Source organism: Helicoverpa armigera, chromosome 22 (assembly GCF_030705265.1).
Source record: "Helicoverpa armigera isolate CAAS_96S chromosome 22, ASM3070526v1, whole genome shotgun sequence".
In the NCBI taxonomy this organism is placed as follows: Eukaryota; Metazoa; Arthropoda; class Insecta; order Lepidoptera; family Noctuidae; genus Helicoverpa; species Helicoverpa armigera.
Genome location: NC_087141.1, coordinates 3,672,475 through 3,696,188, shown reverse-complemented (window position 1 = coordinate 3,696,188; position 23,714 = coordinate 3,672,475). Strand labels below are relative to the sequence as shown.

Sequence of the window (23,714 nt, the reverse complement as noted above, 5' to 3'; positions counted from 1 at the left end):
CGGTTTCTTTTACAGATGAAAACAAAGCTAACTCGTATGAGAACAGTACAACTTACGTGGAAGCTTTTAAATATCAGGGAATCAATTATTTGGACGCCGGTTATACTTGAATGATAGTTCCATCTTAGTAATTTTCATTACAGGAAACCCGCTATGCAGTTCATGCCTGGATCTAATGAATTATTTGTAAAACTCGATTAAAACGAAACGGTTAAAATAACAGTTAGTTTCATTTCAACACGTTACAGTAATCGATTCAGTTACTTTGGCGTGCATTAAGCTCGGCGAGAAAAATTGCCTAGGCATTCCTTCTAGCAAGACTTCGTAGCGAATATATCAAATCATCTAACTAAATATGATGTTATTCTGTGTGTACGCACGTCAGATATCCCGGGGAAAATTACTTTCATATAGTAGTTTTTGTTCCGGCACGCGTTCAGTGTGAGTGGAATGCGCTCGTGACGATCGATTTCGCGCGCTATCATCGTCCGCCATCTTGTTTTTGCTGTCAAAATAATAGCCCCAGGCGCGTTCCGTTGCACGCTACTGTCTTCTCCACACGTGATGTCACAGATATTTATCCCATAAATTGCATTTAAGTATTATTGCTTTTATAAAATCAACTTTAAATGACTAACGTTCCATTATAAATTCGGAGGCTATAAAAAACTGCACCAATGCATCTATCCTCAACTAATAAACAATTTAATGTCGATTCTCGCAACGAATTTGTTTTTTCTTATATTTAATTATATTCAAGCTGTTATTACGAGAAACATTATCACGGATTAAGAATGCTCTTTTATTTTTTGAGTCTTCGCAAACCTGCCAGTGTGGGCGTGGTAGACAACCTGTGTTTTATAGCTGACCAGTCTTATTTAGACTCCAAGCCTTAAAGCACTTAATGAAAAAATGTGGAGTGCATAGGGCGTCGGGGTCTCCTTTCAACGGCTGGATAATGATCCGTCAAAAAAGAAACAAGTACGATATGAAAGAGTTTGAAAATTACATTATTTCGGAGCGAACCGAGTGTAATCGAGTGTAGTAGGCATTAAACTTTATAATAACAGTCGCTGTGCAAAGATTATCCACGATATTAACCAGGGACGCATTTGAAAAGTAATTTATTCTTATTTTTTTATGGCTGCTTTTTATTGATCGCCACAAAGAATTAAATGTTTTCCTTAAATTTTATAACTACTTAGTTTATTTTATGTGGAAAATAAAGTCAATAAATTGTTCTTGTTTATATTTTTTTCCTTGAAATTGTTTGTCGCAGTCAGTTTACGAAGTGTTATACGAGGTAACTTCTCATCGGTGAAGGATGTGGGCTAATTTAATTGAGGTAATAAATTGGGGTCCAAAACAAAAACAGCGTTGACGATTTTATCGTTTCTTATCTGAGGGCACGGCAGTGCCCCAGCCAAGACTCGAGCAAAGCGGGCACGGCCGTACCATCTTTTCTCGAAGCGTTTCGCGGCTATTTCAGCCCCCTGTAACTTCCATGTGAATAAAGCTATGAGTTTAGGTTTTCGATGACCAAGAGTAAGTATTAGAACAAGCTCAGTCTCAAAATTACAAGACATTTGAATAAATAGTTTACGAGTTATGAGCGATCAAAGTTACACCATTTTGTCACTGACTCACTCACTGACCGATCATCAAAAGTCTAAGGTACTTCTAGCAAACTTAGAACCTTCAAATTTGGCACCAAGATAGGTTACTAGCTACATATAAAGGGAAAATTATAAAAACCTTAAAACTTAATAAAAAAATAGGAAACAAATTTATATTTGCGGTTTTTCAAGAACATTGTGTATGAATTTTGACTGCATTGATAACTTTGTTAATTATTTATGTACAAAATGTTACTATTTGTTTTATTGTTACGTAGTGTGGTATATTGTTATTATGTATTAAATATACATACATATGAATAAAAAAGCTAGGTTAAAATGAAATGAACAATGATAAAATCTTTCATTTAATGCAGTGCGATACATACTGCATGCTCGCTCGATAGATGGCGTTGTCCTGGTCTAAATCGCGCTATGGTTTCGTTACATAGCTTAGTATAAGTAGTACTTTTTAAAAAAATCTAATAATCACATGTGATAGCGCCATCTACCTCTGAAATAAATCTCTTTTGTTCTAAAAGATATTTGATTCAAAAATTCGTCAATTTCGAAAATTATTAGTTTATTTTAAAAAAATGTTGTTTACGTGCTACTTTAGGTGTACATATTTAGTTTGTTATATATTTAGTTAGTTGCATGTAAGTTAATTTAATTTGTTATATACTATAGAAGAAAGAGATACTTAGAGAAGAAAGAGACCTACAAAAAATAAATTAGATCCCATCAAAAACATTAAATGTAAAAAAGCCAATCCTCTACGCAGTTCTTCCACCGTAAAAAGTTTTGAGATCGCATAGAAGCCAAGTCCTGTTCAACTTTAATTGTAATAATAAATCAACATTTTGTGACTATATTAATTAAATAGTTTTGTTCATATTACAATAATATTGTCTTGGCCATGAGCACAAGTTAAAAGTCGCTCCTTGTAATAATGTGTAAATACCATTGAATTGATAAATTCTATATGGACATGATTTTACGATTGGACTGATTATGCACTGAAGAACTTAGACAAGGACTTAAAAGACTTAGAATTTGAGATCACCATGGACTAAACATCCGCCATAGTACATGTGCAGTTCAGTGATGGATGATACTGACTGTCATTTAGTAACGATTGAATAAACTAAATGTATTTAATTCTGTGATATTAACTCCATTAACTCCATGTTTGACTTTCACCTCTCCAAGATATGCTGTATTATATTTGTAGTTTATTGTGCTCATGGCTAAGTCAATATTATTGTAATATGAACAAAACTATTTAATTAATATAGTCACAAAATGTTGATTTATTATTACAATTAAACTTGAACAGGACTTGGCTTCTATGCGATCTCAAAACTTTTTACGGTGGAAGAACTGCGTAGAGGATTGGCTTTTTTACATTTAATGTTTTTGATGGGATTAAATATTTCTGTATACGTATAGGTATCTATAATAGTGTACCTGCCTGATTTTAGGGTTGCGAATTTGTCTTTAGTGGATTTAGAATATAGCTTTGTTCCAATGAAATTATTTCAGAGTTAAAAAAAAATGATTTAGATATACCTATAGGTAAACTTAAAGCTACAATCTACTAAGGTTTGGACATAATGCATTCTGTAACATTTATGGCTTTAACTTTAATACTTTATATCCAACGTTATCTGTTGTTATTTTATATTTAGCCATAAACATTAATGGAAATCTTTATTTTTATTACGACGCGCACTAAAGTATTGTCGGTATCAGCCATTCTTGCTTCAAGACCACCGAGACGTTGATTATAATTATACTTTTAAATAATTACCAATATGCAAGTCAATTAATGGTCACCTTCATGGCTATTAAGTAGAATCTCAAAGACCAATATAGATATGGAATGCATTTAGTAGACCGTATATCAGACTTAAGTTACTTTACTTGTTCGTAATTTTACAAGATTATGAAAATTTTAAAGCTATTCGTAGGAGTTTACTGTATTAATGAGATGCTTAAAACCGTAAAATGTAATAAATGCTTTAACATTCTTTGTAAACAATAAAACTGTCACCTTAAAATACTCTCGTTTAAATATTCCATGTAGAATAATTTAAAGAACTTTTTTTCTAAGTAAAGTTTATTTGTAAGTTAAGAATTTTGGATAAATAATATGCTTAAACCCTAATCCCCAAACGTTATTCTTTAACGGAACACAATATGCGTCTAACAAACAAATATTCCTAGAAAACAGCTTCCCAAGTCCGTCCCAGCACAGCGTCCGAAGGGTGTGCGCTAGGTAGACTTAATTAGCTCTTAGACGCGCAAGAATGTGGCACGGAGCCCGACGATGTTATCCAGAAATTAGCCAGCGACCGAATTAACTCCATGTACCTACCTTGTAATAAACAGTTTTTAGATACGCCGGCGTTTCTGCGATCCAATTGTATATGCTATTACGTTCTGCGAAGAGTCAGGTAATGGGCTTATAGACCCTAATTGGTTGCTACGGTTAGCAGTTTTTGAGGTTTTGTTTTGTAAATAGTAGGCTGTTGTGTTTGTTGTACTTAATACTTCTAGAAGTTATTGAGTCTGTGGCGAGGGGTTTTCATAAACGTATGTTGTTTACAGATGAATAGTGGTGAGTAGGTATGAATTAGTTTTTCAAGGTAGTGTTTTTGTAAATTTGAATTTATTTTTCAGTGATTGGAGTATTGAATTTCTTGTATGATGGAATTGAATATTACTGTCTTGGTAAGTTGAAGTCGAGGACAAGTATAACAATCGGAGACAAAATTCAGCCAGGTTGACCTAGTTTGGAGTTGAATTTAGACTTTATAGACTTTATATATGCCCTATAATCCTTAAGTATTATTTACACCTACATCGGGTTATATGGATTGCATATAATACTGTTATTTGGCATAAAATGATACAGTATACGTTAATGCATAGGATTTTTTATGCATCGTGCATATTTCATAGATTAAATGTTTGTCTTACTAGAAGTGTGATAATCTATATCGGTATACACCTGCAATTTTATCAACAAGACTTGAAAGAAAATTGTTCCCATTACAATATTGTAATTTGTAAGTATCAACAGTACATTATCTGAGTAATTTAGCATAACGAGATGATCCACTTACACTTATCTGCTTGTAAATAAACATGTTATGCATGTTGTTGTTGTTATAAAAACTGACTTATGTTATCACACTAATATTACTTTGTCTATCGCTTTTAACTTAGCTTTAAGATATGATTTTGGTCAGCTTTAGCTCCTACTCCTTATTTCGTACGTTTTGTGCAGAGAACTCTTCATTCTTCATATTTAGATAGGTACCTATGTAGTGGATAAATAACCACACCCAATACATCTCAATCTCAAAGCACTTTGTTTGTTTTAGACATTTAATTAAGTAACGGTTTTAAGGGTTTTCGTTTTTCTTCATAGTTATTAATCAGTATCAGAGTGTGTTGTGTGTTAAACAATGTAACACGAAGTTATACTCATGTTATTTCAGCAAAAATTACTTGCCTGGGCGGATAAAACGATAAAATATATCTACAATAATGCAAAATACCAACAAAATCTATCAAAACAAACTTCTTCAAAGATTTTACAATAAAACACCTGCGGAAACAAAACCCCGCAATCCATATCATTGAAAGCAAGTACGGTTTAATAACAGCAAGCGCATCTTTGCGGTCGCGGCGCCCACAAAGGCTCAGCTTCGATGCCCGGACGCTTCACACAATAATGTGGCCAGGTAGACACAAAATATGGAACGAATTTTAGGGATTTTGATCTGACGTGTTTTTTTATGGACAAATGTTATACAATAGGGTAACTTGACATAAGATGGAGCTGCAAGAAGTTTACCTATATTTTTTATTTTATGATATTTAATATTGCTTTTTGTGAGCAATTGTGTATTAGACAAGTTTGACAGGGAACTCATAGGAAATGTTGATCCAATATTTATTGTGTAAATTCTATCGTAGGTACTCATTACTTGTATTAGACTGTACATAGATTTGCTTTCCTAATTTGTTTGTTAGAAGCTGATGATAGAGGAAGGCGATATGACTAATAGAAAGTTATATATGCACATACAACATGCATGCTTATGTAGTTAGTAGATAATGGTGAGAGCGGCTTACAAAGTATCGTCTAACCCGGAAAGACGTGACCAAACAGTAATGTTTGCATCTACTAATTAATTTAACAAACCGGTCAAGCGTAAATCGGCCCTAAATACCAAGGTTCCCATAGAGTATTTATTTAGTAGAAGAACGAATATTTATCCTTTGTTTTAATTAAACATGATGTAGAATTTATGACATAGTTTTCGAAAAAAATATGTATTTGTGTAATGTATTTTTTCAAAATAAATAAAAACATTATCGAAGGAAATCAACAAGCATTAAAAGATTACTTTTGTATGTAATTTAGTGCTTCATAAAACCGTTTAATTTGCCGGAGACAATAAAAGTGTTGGAATGAATACGTATTCAGAATAACAAATAGATGCTACGGTTGTAGCACGCGTTGTGCGCGCGTGCTGATTTACTGGTCGTCTTTATATGTATGTATGTAGGTATGTAGATATAGGAAGGACCAATTCCCCCGACAATAAACGTTAGTTTTCCTAAAACCACTATTTACTATGAATTTTAATAACTTGTCGAGCTACCTTAGCATTTGTATTGCAGAACAAAACCTTTTTATTTTCAAAATACCTAGTTTCTGCCAGCGGTTTCACCCGCATCCCGTGGGAACCTCGGCACGAACCCGGATAAAAAGTAGCCTATAGCCTTCCTCGATAAATGGGCTATCTAATAGTGAAAGAAATTTTCAAATCGGACCAGCAGGTACTGAGATTAGCGCGTTCAAACAAACAAACAAACTCTTCAGCTTTATAATATTAGTATAGATTTGTATGTAGAGGAAGGACCAATTCTCCCGACAATAAACGTCAGTTTTCCTAAAAGCACTGTTTACTATAAATTTTAATAACTTACCGGGCTACCTCAGCATTTTTCTATTGCAGAACAAAACCTTTTTATTTCCAAATTCAATTTCCAAAGTAACAGTTGTTTCAAGGAAAACAGACGTTTATGTTGCCGGTGAACGTGGGCCTAAGTATCTTAGTTATTTTTCAAGTGCTATGCAGTTGGGTTTATAAACTTGAAAACTCTTGTTAACATATTTGCAAAATAATAAAACATAAATTAACTTGTAGTCATTTGTAAATATTTAAATGTACAAAGGCTGGGCAGAATAATCTTTTACTAATTAATTTAAATAGCACTCCAGCAAAAGCAGGTATAAACAACAATGACAGCTCAAGAGTTAACAAGATAAGTTATATTTCCTTAACTATAAGTAAGTAAGTATAGGCAACTCAAAAACACATAGTGTGTTTATACCCACTTGTTAATGAATTCTAAGGTTTATCGATTCCTGTGTCAAGCAAGAGTCAAATCCATTGAATCCATTGAATTTTTTGAGGCGAAATCGTATTTATTGTAAAAGCTGCTTTTACTGCAAAATTTGTAAATAGAACATAACTCATGCCTATGTAGTAAATAAGTTATATTTTCAAAGAAGAAAAGAAATATCAAAATTCTGTATTTCAAGTTGAACCCTAATTAATATTTTAATTACAAACGTTAATTAGGCAGCGGATGGAAAGTTAAGTTTAAGAGAAATTAACACGAGTTTCGCATCACGAATGCGGACGTTCGAGCAGTTTTGATAAAAAATAACATGTTTTATTATATTGTCGTGACAAATTATGTGGGTTTATCATGATAAGCTTGCTCTCTTTACAAGTATGAAACGTTATTTTTTGTTTTGTTCTACCTAGTTTTTGTTGGCTAGAAGAATATATTACTCTTGACTCTAAAAGCCACGCTTTAGTCTTTAGTGCAAACTCGGACTAACAAGTTTGATATTACCAATTCGCCTTGACCAATCGACCTACAGCGTGAGTCAATAAGAAGGCTGTTGATGATCAAAGCTAAAAGTTTACTATATAATAATATAGGGCAAGTTTGCTACGTATATTTTAATATATCTTACAAACTTTACTACCCGTCCCTTAGCAACACACAAACATATTTCAATCCCTTTCCTTATTGCCCTCAAATATAAGGAAGCGAGCACACAATGTGCACAGCTCCTGCAACATTTCTCCCAGGTCGACTGTCATGAGGTACCTACCAACTGCACTGCAGTACACACACGTCTCGTCACGTGCTAAAATATGACATATTGTCTCACTAATGGGTGCACGGCCTAACAATCGCCACTAAAATAGACGAGTAATAAAAGAAACGCTACAATGCAATAAGATGAGTATAATTTTTCAGGATTATCTTTTAAAATGTAGTAAAATTGGTAATTACTTTAGCGGGGTATGAATATCTTAATTCTCTTTAAGCAATGTTTAAGCAAGTAGGTACGTAAAAACAATAGTTTTGTAACTAATATCCAATTTACTACAGCAGAGACGTTTGTAACTAATATCCATATTTCTACAGTAGAGACTGTTTATAAACGAAGAAATAATCCATGGATAGTTTTGTTAAGAATGAAATTAATTTTCGCCAATATTACCGAAAATCTACACATACAAAACTTCTTCAATACTTTGTATTACGAAAAACTTATTAGTTCAATCAAAACTAGTTCAATATCCAGCCAGCTAAACTAAGTAGGGTGACATCAGACACCATTTTAAACCTTCACGGTGTGAGACAGGTAGACTGCCAAGCTGTGTAGCGACAGATAAGTAGCTCACGCCACGGGCGTATTGCAATAACGTTTATCCCTCAGTAGGAAGCATGGAGCAGATAGTGAATGGAGTGGTAAGGTGAGTAAATGGTAGTGATTGGTGACTTATATGAAATGCGCTGAAAGTTTTAAAACTTGGAAGCACAAATTATGAATGTATTCTATATCAGTAAGGAAGAACAAAATACATTTTGTTCGTTAAAAAAAATAAACCAGTATCTAACGTACATCCTGAATGCCACTGAGCCAATTGATGCGCAACAGTTATTAAAATATGATGCTTTGGAAATCGCTGAGAATTTTAACCACACCTGCAAGTTGGAATATGAATTTTGTGGTGTAAATACTCTACTTCCAGCGTTTGAAATATGTTGTCATTAACAGGCAGAAACCTCAGTTACCCATAAACGTGGCATATTTCAGCATTCCGTGTACGTGTGGCTTCCATTCTGTAATTACTCTGTGGTTGCCAGATAAGAAGTAGCTTCCACGGTTATAATTCGATATTATAAATAAGATAACATCTGCACTGTACTGTTGTTTGATCCTGAACTAAAATAGACGTGTGAGGTTATGTTAATGTAGGTGTTGAAAAACGACTTATAGAAGGATATTATAGAGTATATTCTGGCTCAGGGTGAAGAAAATGTATTACCTATAGAGGTAAGTTTTCAAGTGAGAAAAAGTTTCTAGTACCTAAGTGTTGAAAGAGACGACTTAAAGCTGTATATGTGCGAAAATTTTATGGGTGAAGAAAAAATATACATAATCATAAGTGTGTTTTTAAGTGAAGAAATTGGAAAGAATGCAAATAAAGGACTTTATACGTCAAGTCGTGAGTTCGTAATTAGTCACGAGCTTTTCGCGCCTGACTGCCAGCAGGACCGACTTACCTTTCTAGTCCTTTGACTCGTATAAAGAATAAGTCTGTTTAGAAGTTGGAGTACTTTTTGCAAGTATAAAGTAGACATATAAAGTTAATTTCCCTCCCCTCCCTCTCCCCTGTCCCGGTGCATCGCGTGCAACTTGTTATTACACTGCATGCACCGCACGTCGCCGCGGTACCGTATTAAACAGTCGCGCGATACACAGCACGCGTAATTCTATCGCGGACGACTCGCCCGTGGCGCCCCCTATAATCCCTCGTGATAAGATAATTAGGCGTCAGATTAGACGTAATAGGAGAAGGAAAATGTAAATTATGTGGCTTTGAGTTCCACGGGTTAGGTTTATGCTATGTTGTTTGAAAATTGATCTGTGTTTGAGTGTTGGAAAAGCTGCTTTATAATATTCTGCTCAGGAAAGCTCTGGATACTAAATTGATCAGCAATAAAACTGTAATATTCTTGTAATTGATACCTATCATCATCTTACAATCTATTTTCGCCATTAAGTTGAAATGTGATCGCATCAAAATTGTTACAAGTTAAATTGCAAATTTCAAATCGTCGTATCAGAAAGTATTAATACATATGACAGTAATATTACCTCAAAGAACACGCCTTTCTCTAATTATAATTATTTATACGATCCTGAAACATTATAGGTTGTAGCAATAAACGACATCAAACACGCCGAGCCGAGTATGTAGGTGTTTCTGCGAACTATCTCAACTTTGCGGAAATGTCGAACAGACGAGCTTCACAACCATTTCTTCAAAATATGTCTGGCTTCGGGAGACTACTTTCTACATCTATTTCACCTTAATAATGCGATTGACGTGCATAAATAACAAGACGTTACCATGGTAACGACGAAACTACTTAAAGTAATCAGTAGCCCAAGCACGAATATTTGCGAAAAGTTATTCGTATCGAAATCGAGTAACATTTGTATGAGAATTGTACAGCGCCCCTATCGGGCGTAAAAGGAAACAAAACATGGCAGCACGAACATTGTTTTGACGTACGGTAACGTAAACTCTCGAAGGCTGGCTATCGAGTATGTCGAAACATTATTCACTTGAAAAAAGTCGGTGAGAAAAGTTTCGAGAAGTGTAAAAATAAAGTTTTAACCGTGTTTATGTTTTGTTTAGAGTTAGTTTTGTGAATAGAAGTGTTTTAAAATTATTGTTAAGTTATTGGAACAATTAGTAATAGCTTCAATATACTTTAAAATGCAAAGACCGCCACTGTATGAACGTAGTACCGCATATTATTTTTTAGCTTCAAATTTACTAGAAAATTATGGATATCAATCACGAGAAACAAGGTACCTAAGTAATTAAATCATATTTTATTTATTTGCGTAGATACCTATAGAATTAATGTGTTTGAAAAAAAAATTGTTATTTATATGTTTATTTTTAATCATTGTAGAGCAAAACTTAGGAATAGAATTAACCCACTGGACACAAATGAAACCGAATTTAAAAATATAGAATATAGAAATAGCTGCATTGCACTTAAAATACTTCACACTAAAGTTTATGCCACTCAAACTTATTAAAACTGTTTACTCACGCTTCCATGAATTCAACCATCATTTCATATTGCGTCTGACTGGTTCTCATAATTATTTAATATATTGAAAGCACTCAATTATTTGTAGCAAAAAAAAAACAGAAATACTTTTGTTGTGGACGTGTAGCAAAACATAAACAAACTTGGCGCCCTTACGCGCGTCAGATGTCAAGTGGGTGCGTTCGGTACCCGTCATTTAAAAAAAATAAAATCTCCGTAACTATGTTATATTGCTAAAGATAATGCCATTATAAAATGTCTAATAATTAACTTTGGGTCTCTTCTTTATATAACATTCAAGGCAATTGACTTCCTAGAAAAAATCTCAGATACATAATTTTTTCATTCTAATTTTTTTTTCATTCTTTATGAATACTATGTTTATATTTTCGTACAAAGGCAAGTAGAGCTTATCGCGTAAGAGCGCTCTCCCACTAGCGGATTTTCCACACGGCAATTCCTGTTTAGTACGATCGTTCGATTTATAAAAGAGACAAATATCTAGGTTACTATAAAGATCAAAATACGCAATTATCTATTCCCAGCGGGGTTCGACGAAAGGTCAATAACTGAGGGGTTTGTTAACAGCCTCCTGAGGCCTCGACGCGTTCTATAACGGGGCTGGTTTGCACACTAATACAGCTGACTAATATTATCACTATATCAACATCCTACACATTACTTGGTTAATGCAAACACTGAGGATGAAAGTAGACATTCAGACTCAGGTTTTACAGGTACCCACTTAGAATTCAAATGTCTCTAAAATCATGTTTCTATTTACAAACAAACAAGCCTGGGCAAACAAAATAATCTTCAGATAACTCAATTTGTCGTTCACGTTGAAAACAAGTTTTCCCTAGCGGTGTTCAACAACATACAGGGGTAAACAACTGATCATAATCTATGTTTACTTCATTCGCGACGCATAAGGAAATAATAAAATATTTTATTGTATTATAAAAGCTAAAAATAAAACATACCTCTGAGAAATCTCTCTGCGACATTTTGAGGAGGCTATGGTCTTCTTAACCGGATCTGGAAAACAGAAACATCGTTAAGTCAACGATATTATAATGTTTTGGTATAGGTTAATAATATAGGGAAACTCTGTGGTAAGGGGACACTTAACATCTGTGTAGAAAACAAACCACCATACTAACATAAGAAACAATATAAGTTTTCTATCAGAGATAGGGAAAAATTCTGAACTGAGGATAATGAGTTAGTTAGGTATTCATTATCCAATTTCAGTTACTTACACATAAAGGAGTCGGATAATGAGTACCTACCATGTAAGCATGATGACCAGAACGAAAGAACCCAATCTCATGACTTTCAGGGATTATCCAACTTAACGTTACCTAAATAAAACTCGTCAGATAAAACTCATGCATACCTGTTATGCATTCAATGATGCAATACAAAGTGAAATTACACGTTAAGCTTAACTAAGATCACACGGAAAAAGTCTCGTATTCGTACTCGCACGACGGTCCCACGGCACCAATCGGCCAATGTACAGCAATGAGGCGGTAAGCCTAATAACAATAAATAAACGCTCCTCCATATTTCAGAGATTCAATTTCCCTCACCAGCTACGGGATGACGTGCCTCTGATCTACGACATGTCTTCTTTCCTCATATTTTAACTCACTGTATTGCCAACAAACAATATCTCAACTCCTTAGAAAACTGCACAGAAACCAGTGTGCACTCAAGAACCTGTCAGGATTTTTTCACCTGGCAACACGACGTGTAATTAAACTTAAACAGAACATACCTTCACTAATAATTACGGTGGAATCTAATGGTTTTAATTACTTAATTAGTTCTGTAAAAGGCGATAACCGAGCTAAAATCCGCGATTTCTTATAAAATAAGCGGTAAATTATAGCGTTGCTGACTTTGATGTGCACTTTTGAAAGTCACAATGTAGGAGTGACACGTTAGAGAGAAATTACACCTTGGTGCGTGGGATTAAGGTTCTAATTTGCATAAAAGGTGGTTATCGTGGAAGGCAAGGCAATAATATGTTCGATGATCGTTTCCGGTAGCGGTTGTCAGACTGGCCATAGAGACATTAAAAGACAGGTAGCTTTAATGTCATATCGATGAGTAATAACTTTGTGCGTGAAATATTATCCACTGAAGTTGGGTTTTAATAGACCGCTCTCTTTATTGGTTTATTTATTTGTTGAAACTTACATTACAATGTTAGTTAAACTCTGTATAAGGTTAAGCAGTAAAATTACAAAGCCCGAGGTTCAGTGAAAAGGAAATGATTTCCAAACACAATTAGCCAATATATAAAAAAAAACATGTTTTTGTAAGCGCAAAGTCAAAAAACCGACGACCGGTCTGAATTGATTTCGAGATCGAAAGTTCGACGAAAACATTCTTTTTACGACCTGAACCTTGTGCTAGACAATGGGCTATTAAAAACATGGACAGGTCAAAAGCAACATTTTGACGTCCTGAAAAAGGAGTTATTATGTCCGCCATAAGATTAAGAGGAAAGATGCTGGCCGTAAAGAACAAAAGTTAATGCAGTCTGCCAGAAAATTTATTTTAAAAACAAAAGTAAACGTCAGTTTTGAATATGGAACACCATTGGTTCGGCGAAGACTAACAGGATAATCCTTATTATACATGCATGCGAAAGTGATTTGTTTGTTTGTTTCAAATAAAAACGCATGAAACGATTTAGAAAAAAATCGGCGTGGCGTAGTTAGAAACTTTGAGATAGCGTACAGTACTTCTTTCGGAACGGTGGTGCTGGGGGAAACATCTATCATTATACCTCTGCAACTATTATACGCGGACTAAATCTCGGGCAAAATCCAGTATTTCACGATACAACCTCTGAAAATGACGGATTCCATACTGAACCGAAACCGATAAAGCATCTTTAGTAGTGCAATTTTTCGCTCGATATCTTCTGAAGATTGAGCGATTAAACAAGCCGCTAGACTAGAAGCGTCGGGCATGTATTATAAGAAGTGTATATCGATGTCGGATCAACACTTCCTGCAGATAGCTCGTCACATTCCTGGGCTGGCATATTATATCAGATATGTAGATTGCACACGGTAAGTAGCTTGCAGCCTATGCAGTGATTTTACACCATCAAAATTAAAAACGGTAAAGTTGATGAAGTGCTGACTCCTCTTTAGCTACAAATGTTAAAAGCTATAAATGCGAAAGTAACTCTATCTGTCTGTCTACAGCATTTTCATGCCAAAATGACTGGTTTAAAACTTTAAGTATATATCCTCATAGTATATAGTATACAGCTTCTTTAGTATATAGGACCATTGTTTGTAGTATTCACCCTTCGTATATAGCTTCATAGAGGAAATAGGCTGCTTTTTACTTGAAAGTAGAAGAAGAACCAACTCATGCGAAACTGCGTGGAAAGCTAGTTGGGAAAAGGACATTCAAATCAGAGAACGTAAGAGTTAAAGATATTTATAGCATATTTTAAGAAGAACCAACTCATGCGAAACTGCGTGGAAAGCTAGTTGGGGAAAAGGACATTCAAATCAGAGAACGTAAGAGTTAAATATTTTTATAGCATATTTTATGTAACTTGTTAGTTAAAAGGAACTAAAATATTTACATTCCTATCAAAGGATTTTAAGTACTCAAGTAATATTAAAACACCAGTTAAAACTAGCTAAAGTACAGTACGACTGTTCGCGCATTACCGCTATAGATTTGACTATAGATAATTATTACAAAATCTCAAGAACGAGACATTTACATGTCTGCTAAACTCTGGTATTTTCACCCGACGAAAGGAACATTGTTTACGAAAGGTATAAAACCTTTTCTTCACGCTGGCAACACTGTTGCAACTCCCATGTGTTATTATTGCCTATGATTATAACTTTGGCAATAAAACAGACTCGTAAAGTGACCCTTAAATATTGTTACTTTATGGCTCGACTCGGAATGATAATATTTAGTTTTATTATTATGTCAAAACTAGTATTTATGAGGAAGTTGGCACGCCTAAGACAACCAAAAAGGGGATATTTTTTTTTCTCGGTGGGAAATCATCAACACCTCACGCTATGAGTGCACTGTGAAGGAGTGTTAGACTCTTACTAACTAAAAACCCATCATGTTCCTTCTTAAGCCCTTTATGTACCAGGGCTGCGGTAACTCTTTCGAACAATCCCGCAGCCCGTACGTTACGTAAGAAAGCTGTCACGCTTAAGAAAATAAAAAAGAGGATTCATATCAATTTTAGTTTGGTCATCATCATCATCTCCCAAGCCTTTTTTCCAACTGTGTTGGGGTCGACTCCCTCGGTCGGCTAGCTTGGTGAAATTCAGTAAGGAATAAAATGATTATAAACTTCGAAGATATGAAGAAGGTTTTTTAGTAAAGGTAAAATGCAAGCGTAACTTGTAATAGTGCAGTCTGACGGAAACATGATATTAATTGGTGTTCCCCTCGTAGTCGGTAAAGTGCGTTCGCAAACGACGGGTTAACCACTACCTACTATTCGGCTGCTTTGAGATTTTTATGTTTCCGTTGTCTGGTAAAAGGGATTGCCTGCTTCGCGTAATAGGTATTTTGGATCTAAATCACATTTGGCAATGTAAGAACCACTTAAAAATACCAATTGACTTACTAATGTAACTGCATAGTCATTTGATTAGTCAGAATAGTTTGATTATATAATTTATATAATAAAATTAGGTACATAGTAAACGAAAGTCTGAAATCACCAACCCGCATTGAGCAAGCGTGGTGATTAATGCTCGATCCTTCTCCATGTGAGAGGAGGCCTGTGCCCAGCAGTGGGACGATAAAAGGCCGTAACAGTACAGAACACATAGAAAACGTACTTAGTTATAGTTACATTGTATTTCAGTATGCCCCAAACTAAGTATGGTTAAAAAAGCATAATAAATTATGATAGCATCCTCATTAACGAGAACATGGACACAAGATAATTGGCCATCTTACGAGTTCATATGATATCTACTCAAAATAAGAGAATTATTGTACAAAGCTAATCATTTCCACATTAAAACCTTCAGACACCACCTACAGCATCTAATTACAAAAAGATCGTAAAATAATTGAAGACAAACCTACAACCTCTGGGCACACTTTTATACCAAAAACAGGTGTACCAACATCACGTTCGTACCAAAAAGTTTTTGTGCTTAACCATAAATTTCGTAAAATTGTTACGTTAGTAGCTGAATGTTGAACAAAAACATGCTTTGTGCCTTCGAGCTATGCCTCTTAAACAGTAGCCAGATGGCTAAAAAATTCAAATCCTAACTTAGTATGACATGGTATCATTATGAGCACGTGAACTGGCGTGAGTAGACCAATCAGTGTAATTTGTATGTTCCTACAAGCCAAAGGGATAACGGATTTATTTTGTAGTGCATAAGACTCAGTTTTGAATATCAAGTGTTTCTTATTTTATTCCTCAAATAGAAATAGTAGAAGTTTGTTGGAGATAAAGTTAAATTCTTTAACATCATTATTTCTAACAATATTTTAAGTGTGCGCCGGATTTCCTCATTATCTCAAGTAATGCTTGAGTTGAGTGTACTGAGTAAAGTATTTAATTATTGTCAATACCAGAAGCTTTCAATATTTCTTTACAATTTATGTGTTAACAGAGAAACAGAAAATATGAGGAGAAAAGTCATTCAAGTGAACTCAAGCGTCTTCAAGAGTCTGCGAAAGTCTCAAAACATAGGTATATAAACACTATTTATAAAATTGTTTATATCCTAGTTCTCATGAACTTGTAATAATTAAAGCAACGGTTAATATAATATGAGTCTTACGTATTCTGTTATAAATGTTCTGCTTACCGGCAGCCTGTAATATAATGTTACCATTAAATAATCAAACTACCGTTGTAAATTAATATTCCTAATACATTTGTCAGGTGACTAAGATTTTAATGTTTATTCATAGCAGAGATTTTGGCAGTATAATTAATTTTAATATCCAAATTAGTTTTCTAGAATAAATAAGAGCGTCATTTAGTATGTACCTACAGTTCGTAAATTTAAAAGTTCACAGCGAAAACTAGCTCAAACTTTCGGCATTGCTTGTCATTTGCACATGAAACAAAGCATTTGGGGATGACCATTTATTTCAAGGTACTTTCTTCATACCTTTGATACCTCAGCTTTTCCTCCAAAGTTCAAAATGTATGACGAAATATCAAACTACTTAGTACCAATCACAACAGCCCCATATAATTAACAGCCACATTTGTCCTTCAACGTCTTCCCAAAATGCGTCTCATCACGAACCAACCGTTTACAGTTAGCCGTCTTTCAAACCTTTATCAAAAGGCATAGTCGCGTGCGCACCGTCTCGCCGCGGGCCCCAACATTGACGGCCGGGGCCCGGCGGTGCCCAATACACAATCCTTGAGGAAAATACAAATAATACAAAAATACTGCTACCTGTTACTTGTAATGTAGGCGGTTAACGTAGTGTTGTGCCTCTAGCGGACTATGCACGTTGAGGCATTTTGATGTATGTTGATTGGTTTTGTGTTTTGTATTCATATTTTTTGAGGAAAATTTTGTGGAAATACTGTTTTATATTTTTGGTGAATGTTTTCCTATTTCTTTGTTATTTGACCGACGATGTTCGGCACTGGATTCATGCGAAAGGAAAAAAACTCTAACACGAGGATCTATAGACTTCTAAAGATCGCAAAAGCAACTATTGCATTTAGTTTTTCTTTTAGAATTTGCTCGACTTAAGAGATCACTTTAAAAAATAAGGGTTTCCCTAGGAGCCATAACTACGGGATCTCAATAAATATTGAGAATTCAAAATTAATCAAATAAACGTAGAGACGTATTCCGATTGTCTATAACCTTAACATTTAAATTGATAGACAACACAACTATAACCGACATGTTTGATCTAAGATTCGTGCATTAGATTAATATCAACATCATACATATTTTGACAATGTTATCTATGGAAAGGTTACACAGGTAACCCCTTCAAATAAAAACAAAAGCGGTAATAATATATTCTCGCCACGATTGTGTTAAAAATAAACTCTTAATCATTATGCAAAAAAATGACGGACCCACACGAGTAGAATACAAAACATATTGTATAGTTACCTATGTATATTTTTTGTTGTACTAAAGTTAGATATTATATTTGATACCTGGGGTACAGGTAAAATTGGCTTAAGCATATATAAGTGCTCAGTGTCAAAGGTTTCGGTAGATTTGAGAATTATATTATTTTCTGATATACTCAGTTACAAACTGACCCCAATATAGTTGGGAAAAGTCTAGGCAGATGATGACTCTATTTATTTGAAAAAGTACTTGCCCGACTGCCTAGTCTCTTATAGAAGTGGACCAATTTTTGAAGCAATTTGTAAGTACAGGATTCTTTTTAAAGAGAAAAGATGGATATCGAGTGAAATCGTGACTACAGCATACTTACATTCTATACATTATTATAATCACGCTTTTTAACATCACTGTTCAACGTTCATACGGAAAAACGGATTCTCGCAATTCAGTTTTTTTGCCCCGAATAGTTGAAACGACGAACTTATTCGCGTAGGTACATAATTGAATGTAATAGTCTCAAATTATGTTGGTTTTTTGTTGCTCGTACATTATACCTGAGTAGTGTAGGTATAATCCAGTCTAATGGAATAGTGGCATTTCAACATTTTCGCTTCATACCTATTTGGACGATTTTTTGTCCGTATAATTATTATTCGGTAGATGTTTTATAATGACGGTTAGTCATATTGGATACCTTTTGGATGTCTTGTTCGTTCCAAGAATATAAAAATAATTGAATACCTAAAATAAACTTCCCAATTTTACTTAACAACCAACCTTAATTGTCAGATAATTAAGGAGGTCATACAGACAGTCACTTCTGGTAAAACACTGATACTCACCTTCACCCGTATAGACTGGAAGCCGACCCCAACATAGTTGGGAAAAGGCTGGGCAAACGACGAACCTTCTTACTTAATTGTCACTGAAGCCTGAATCTCCCGTCCTATTAACATAAGTACCTTCAAAAGTGGGTTTATCTCGTCACTACCCATTTACTCTATGGTGTACTACCAACCTATAGTAACATTATGTATGTAGTCCACTATAAAAGGCAGGCTTTCCCCACAATTATCCACATTCAGCCTGAGCGTGAGTGCTGCTAGTCATAACGTTTAGTGGGTACTGGTCAGGCTTGTCTTGGCAACTATCACCGACGTTCCTCAGTTCCTCCAGTTTAGGAAAGTCCCTTGTCTCTATTTACATATCTAATACAATGTGTGTAAAGAAAAATGGTAAATGTTTAAAAAGAATAGTTAGTCCCCTAGCCATTGGGTGTTTTCTTTCTGTGGTATATAGATACATTTCCAAATTTACGATAAGTAGGTAGACGAATCGACACATTTTAAGCTATTCATGCTGAAGTTTTTTATCAAACCACTTGTTTCAAGTCCAATTTCAGTGGTAATTAATGAGGTATACAAGAACTGTTTTGTGAATGAGAACCTCTTTAGCTTAAAGTAAGCCCCGTAGAAGCCCCTAAGTTTCTAGATGGTTTCTAGATGAGAACTGTATAAGTAATTTCTATTGCATCCGATTATAGAGACCCCTTATTTCATAATCAGATTTTTAACTACTAAGCTGTAGCTATTCATACCGTAGTCTGATTCAATTTCCATACACATAGAGATATCGTGTACAGAAGCCAGTTTTAATTGTTCACATAGAAGACCTTGAGACGGATGTGTTGGTATGTTTGTCATTAACTAACATCTCGAATGTCCCCGTGTGCCGACCGTTAAGTACCGCCTATATTTGCTTATTTATTTACTTCTATTTGCTTTTGGGATCTAAATGTGTGTTCAGCGGTTGACTTTGTATTTTTGTCGGCGTTTTGGATCCCCTTTTGATGTTTTAAAGCAGGTGAACCTTGACGAAATGGGGGATTTTGGAAAAGGAATGCCGAATTTTTTTTGTAATGTCCTTTATTCCGTATTGAAAGGTAGTACCTACCTAGCTAGTGGGCTTGTTGCTAGGGTGTCCTGAAGGAATAGGTATAGAGTAGGTAGTATATAGACTGAAGCTTCTGCTGGTATTAAATGGGCAATTTCGAGTATTACTTGTGTAACAAATAGCTCCAGAGGCAAGAGAAAGAAATGAAATATTTGGTCCTATTCGAGCCACTAAAGTCTATTCGGGAAAGAAAGATCTTGGAAACAGCAATTTTAGCACATAAACATCAAAGAACAATTAAGATGTCTGTCGAGAAATCATCAGCGCACACCATAACTTTATCGATTTTCCTAATGATGAATAATTTTACAAAAATTCGAGAGGCTAATGAGTTAAAAATTGCGGGGTGACCAAGTAATACCTTCTTGATGCCTTAATGATGATCAAGGCGCTGTAATCTTTGTAAAGGATATGTAATATGGTGAAGGATCATTTTTGGACCTTTAGGGTCTCAGGTCCAATGTTTAGTTTTGTATATGAAGTACTAGCTTTTGCCCGCGTGGAATAGTGACTTCCGGCATATTTTTGGTTTGACCAATAGATGGCGCTATAAGTACGGAATACATTTTATTTTTATTTTGTAATAAAAACTATCCTATGTCCTTTCTCAAGTTCCAAACTATGTCTGTACCAAATTTCACACAAATCGGTTCAGTAGTTTAGGAGTGAAGAAAAGACAGACAGACGGACAGACAGACAGAGTTACTTTCGCATTTATAATATTAGTTTGGATGGTCAAGAATCATTTTTAGGGTCCTTTTAGAGCTTGGGTCCGATGTTTAGTTTTGTATATGAAGTATTAAATTGTAAGTTGTTTCCTCCAAAAGTCAATTACACGGTTGAATTGGTCTCGGAACAATGCGGTGGACTTTTTTCACTTATGTTGTCGGTTTCAATTGGTGTCGGCGTTTTATAACTGATCCGTCATTTGTAATAAGTTTTCGGGTTCCGAGGAGTAGGTATGACAGCGTAAAGTTGTTTGGAATTTTAATTATGTAGGTATAAGTTACATACAAGATCAGTACGGTCGTCACAAAAGATACAAAACATGCAATTACCGGTTCATAAAATATGTACAGACATAACTTTTAACGCTCTGTATTCATAGAAATATGACCACTAAAGTATGCAAAATGTAACTAGCACGGCCATGAATATTGAGCGTGGCAATTAAACAGATAACTTAATAATTGAGATCACAAATTCCTCAGCGGCAAAGGAATGCGCGTTGATGTCTTTTACTCTACGAACGCGAAGTTGCGCGCGCGCATAACTGAACGTTTTCTCTCGTATATCCATCATAGAGAGATAAGCTCACTCTAGGCACAGTTAAATGATCACACGGCTTCAGATAAAGTACTTGAAAGTACAGATATAACCATCAAAACAACTTTCTAGTTCATCGACTTTAGCAGGTGTTTATAACTGCAGTTCACAACGTTCCTTCAGAAACTCTCAAACACATAATGTGTGAACTTACTATTATAACGTTTATACATAAAACATAATGTAAAAGACATACACATTTCTCTGTACATACAAACAAGTACCTACAGACAGACTTACGCACACATACATAGCACAATATTTTTAGTTTTAACCACAAATAGGTATAACTCACCATCGTGGCCATTGATTTAGACCAATTATAAACCCATTTCTTGGTTCAGAGCACGGTTATTACATACACAGGCGGACAAACAAAAAATATCAATCGTAAACCACTTTACATATGCACTGGTTTGAGTGTTTCACATCACTAGCTACGTTTAACACTTGAGTACATCACTATTTGGACTTCTAGAAGTTCTGAAGTCGTTTTGTGAAGTGTTCGGGGGATGGTGGTAAGTTTGTAAGTCGATGGTAACGTTTCGCGATGGCATGCGCGTACGCAGCCTCTGAACGACTGACTGCCGGTTGGGGGGGCTGCCAGCCTTTAGTTGTGTTTTCTACTGTGGAATGTTTAGTGTGCTTTTGGGTGGAAAAGCTTCTATGAGTTATTGATACAAAATATGTTTATTTGCAGAGATATTATATTTTAAATGTTTTAATACCAAATGTGTTGTAATGTGCCTTCATGACTAATATACCTATTACGGAGGCATATTGTTGTAGAAAATAATTAGAAAAGATTTTTAATTACGTTATTTTATTTTGTTTGTAAATAATTATTGGTGTTAATTCTTTGAAGGAATTAGTTCTTAGTCAGAATTTTTTTTAAGCATGTAATTTTAAAATCAACACGTGCATATCATTATCTTTTTACAGAAGGTAGACACCTGAAAACATCTAATTATCACTATCATAACCATTTCCTTAAGTTTATTAAACTTAGACCAAGCTTTACCACAAAACCTACCATAACAGTAAAATCCTCGTCACTCTGGCAACACCACAAGAGCCTCCATTGTATCTAAAGCGAGAGAACCTATTCACTCTCTCACTCCGCCTGTCGGAATGTGACCCGCTATCACCTTGAAGGCCGCAAGCTTTGAAACTCAATGAAAATAAGAGCTTTTTAACTTCTACACAGGTCCAAAACTAATAATAATATCGCCCATTAAAAAGTATTAATCACTGATATAATATAGAGCTGTATTTTTCTATAGTTGTAAAGTTATATAGGGGGTGTATCAGCTTTGTATATATTTAGTTTCTGGTCATGCCGGATTCCCTAGGTTGCTGGCTTGTAAACGCTTGGTAGCTTAGCAACGCGTATAGCGTACGGGGAGATGGATTACAGTTTGATTCCCGAGTTTATACAACTTTGTTAGTTTCTAAACATGGTTAAAATGAAACAAAATTATGATGGAATAGGAATTTTCATGAAATAGAGCCCTCTCGTAGGAATGAAAGTCCATAATTCTTACAGAAAGGGAAAAAGAATTTTCCCTAGCAAAATATCTACGACTCCTCCCATAAAAGAACTAGCTATAGTTACCAGGGAGTATACGATTCTGAAAATCAGATTGATTAGGTAATATGCAAATAAGGGGGCACAATCATAAATAAATCTTTACGGAAAAGTGGATTTCTCGTACATTTTTAACCAGTTCAAAAAGAAAGGACATAACTTAGGGAGGTACCTACCTACAGTTTATTCAACTTATAACTAGTTATATACTACCCATATACTTAAACTTTTTCATAATAATGCGCAAGTAACACTGATAAAGCCACTTCCTCAATTAAATACCATAGACACGAGCTAGGAAATTATAAAAAGAGGTTTTGCGTAATTTTTGCCGACCGCATAATGTAGCGGATGACTGAGCTTCATCTCGGCTCGGCTAATCTAACTTGTGTTGTTACCAGTATTTGCTGTTTGTCTTCTAAAGGTTACGATCATTTAAAAAATATTCCTTTGGAAAAACAGCTTGCAAATAGCCTACATTCAGAATGGGCTACCAATTTTTAAATATGTAACTTTATCTAATTCTAAATCGATATACTTAACAAGATATAACTAAATATCTATGTATAGTTTCATGGCCCTCAATAATACCGATCTCTGTATATTTCTCGAAAAACTTTTTGTCGTCAAGTACCTAAAAGATTGCGCTGCGCGGAAACCTATTTTAGGGTTCAATCGGTATCTTCACATGAGCCTATAACTTCTGTGAAACAAAAAAAAAAACAGAATCGGCTTACTTTTAAAGTTATCCAAATAGAGTTGTTAAGTCGTCAAAAAAAAAACTAATAAATAATATATCTATCGACGTTTGTGTAGGTATACGTTGTCCTCGATGTGCGAACTTTCCATGAGAGTTAAAATTAATATATGTATTAC

At 34.9% G+C, this 23,714-nt stretch overlaps 1 protein-coding gene across 1 annotated transcript in view; it reads right to left on the bottom strand.

The window, feature by feature from the left end:
• Positions 1–21,841, bottom strand: part of LOC110370808 (uncharacterized protein) — a 68,877-nt gene extending 47,036 nt beyond the window's left edge. Inside the window, exons 1-2 of the mRNA XM_064040498.1 lie at positions 21,546–21,841; positions 11,849–11,903 (exon numbers count right to left, since the gene is read on the bottom strand). Of these exons, the coding sequence (XP_063896568.1) occupies positions 11,849–11,872 (24 nt within the window). The 5' untranslated portion in view covers positions 11,873–11,903; positions 21,546–21,841. The remainder of the gene's footprint in view (positions 1–11,848; positions 11,904–21,545) is intronic.
• Between the last annotated feature and the right edge of the window lie 1,873 nt (positions 21,842–23,714).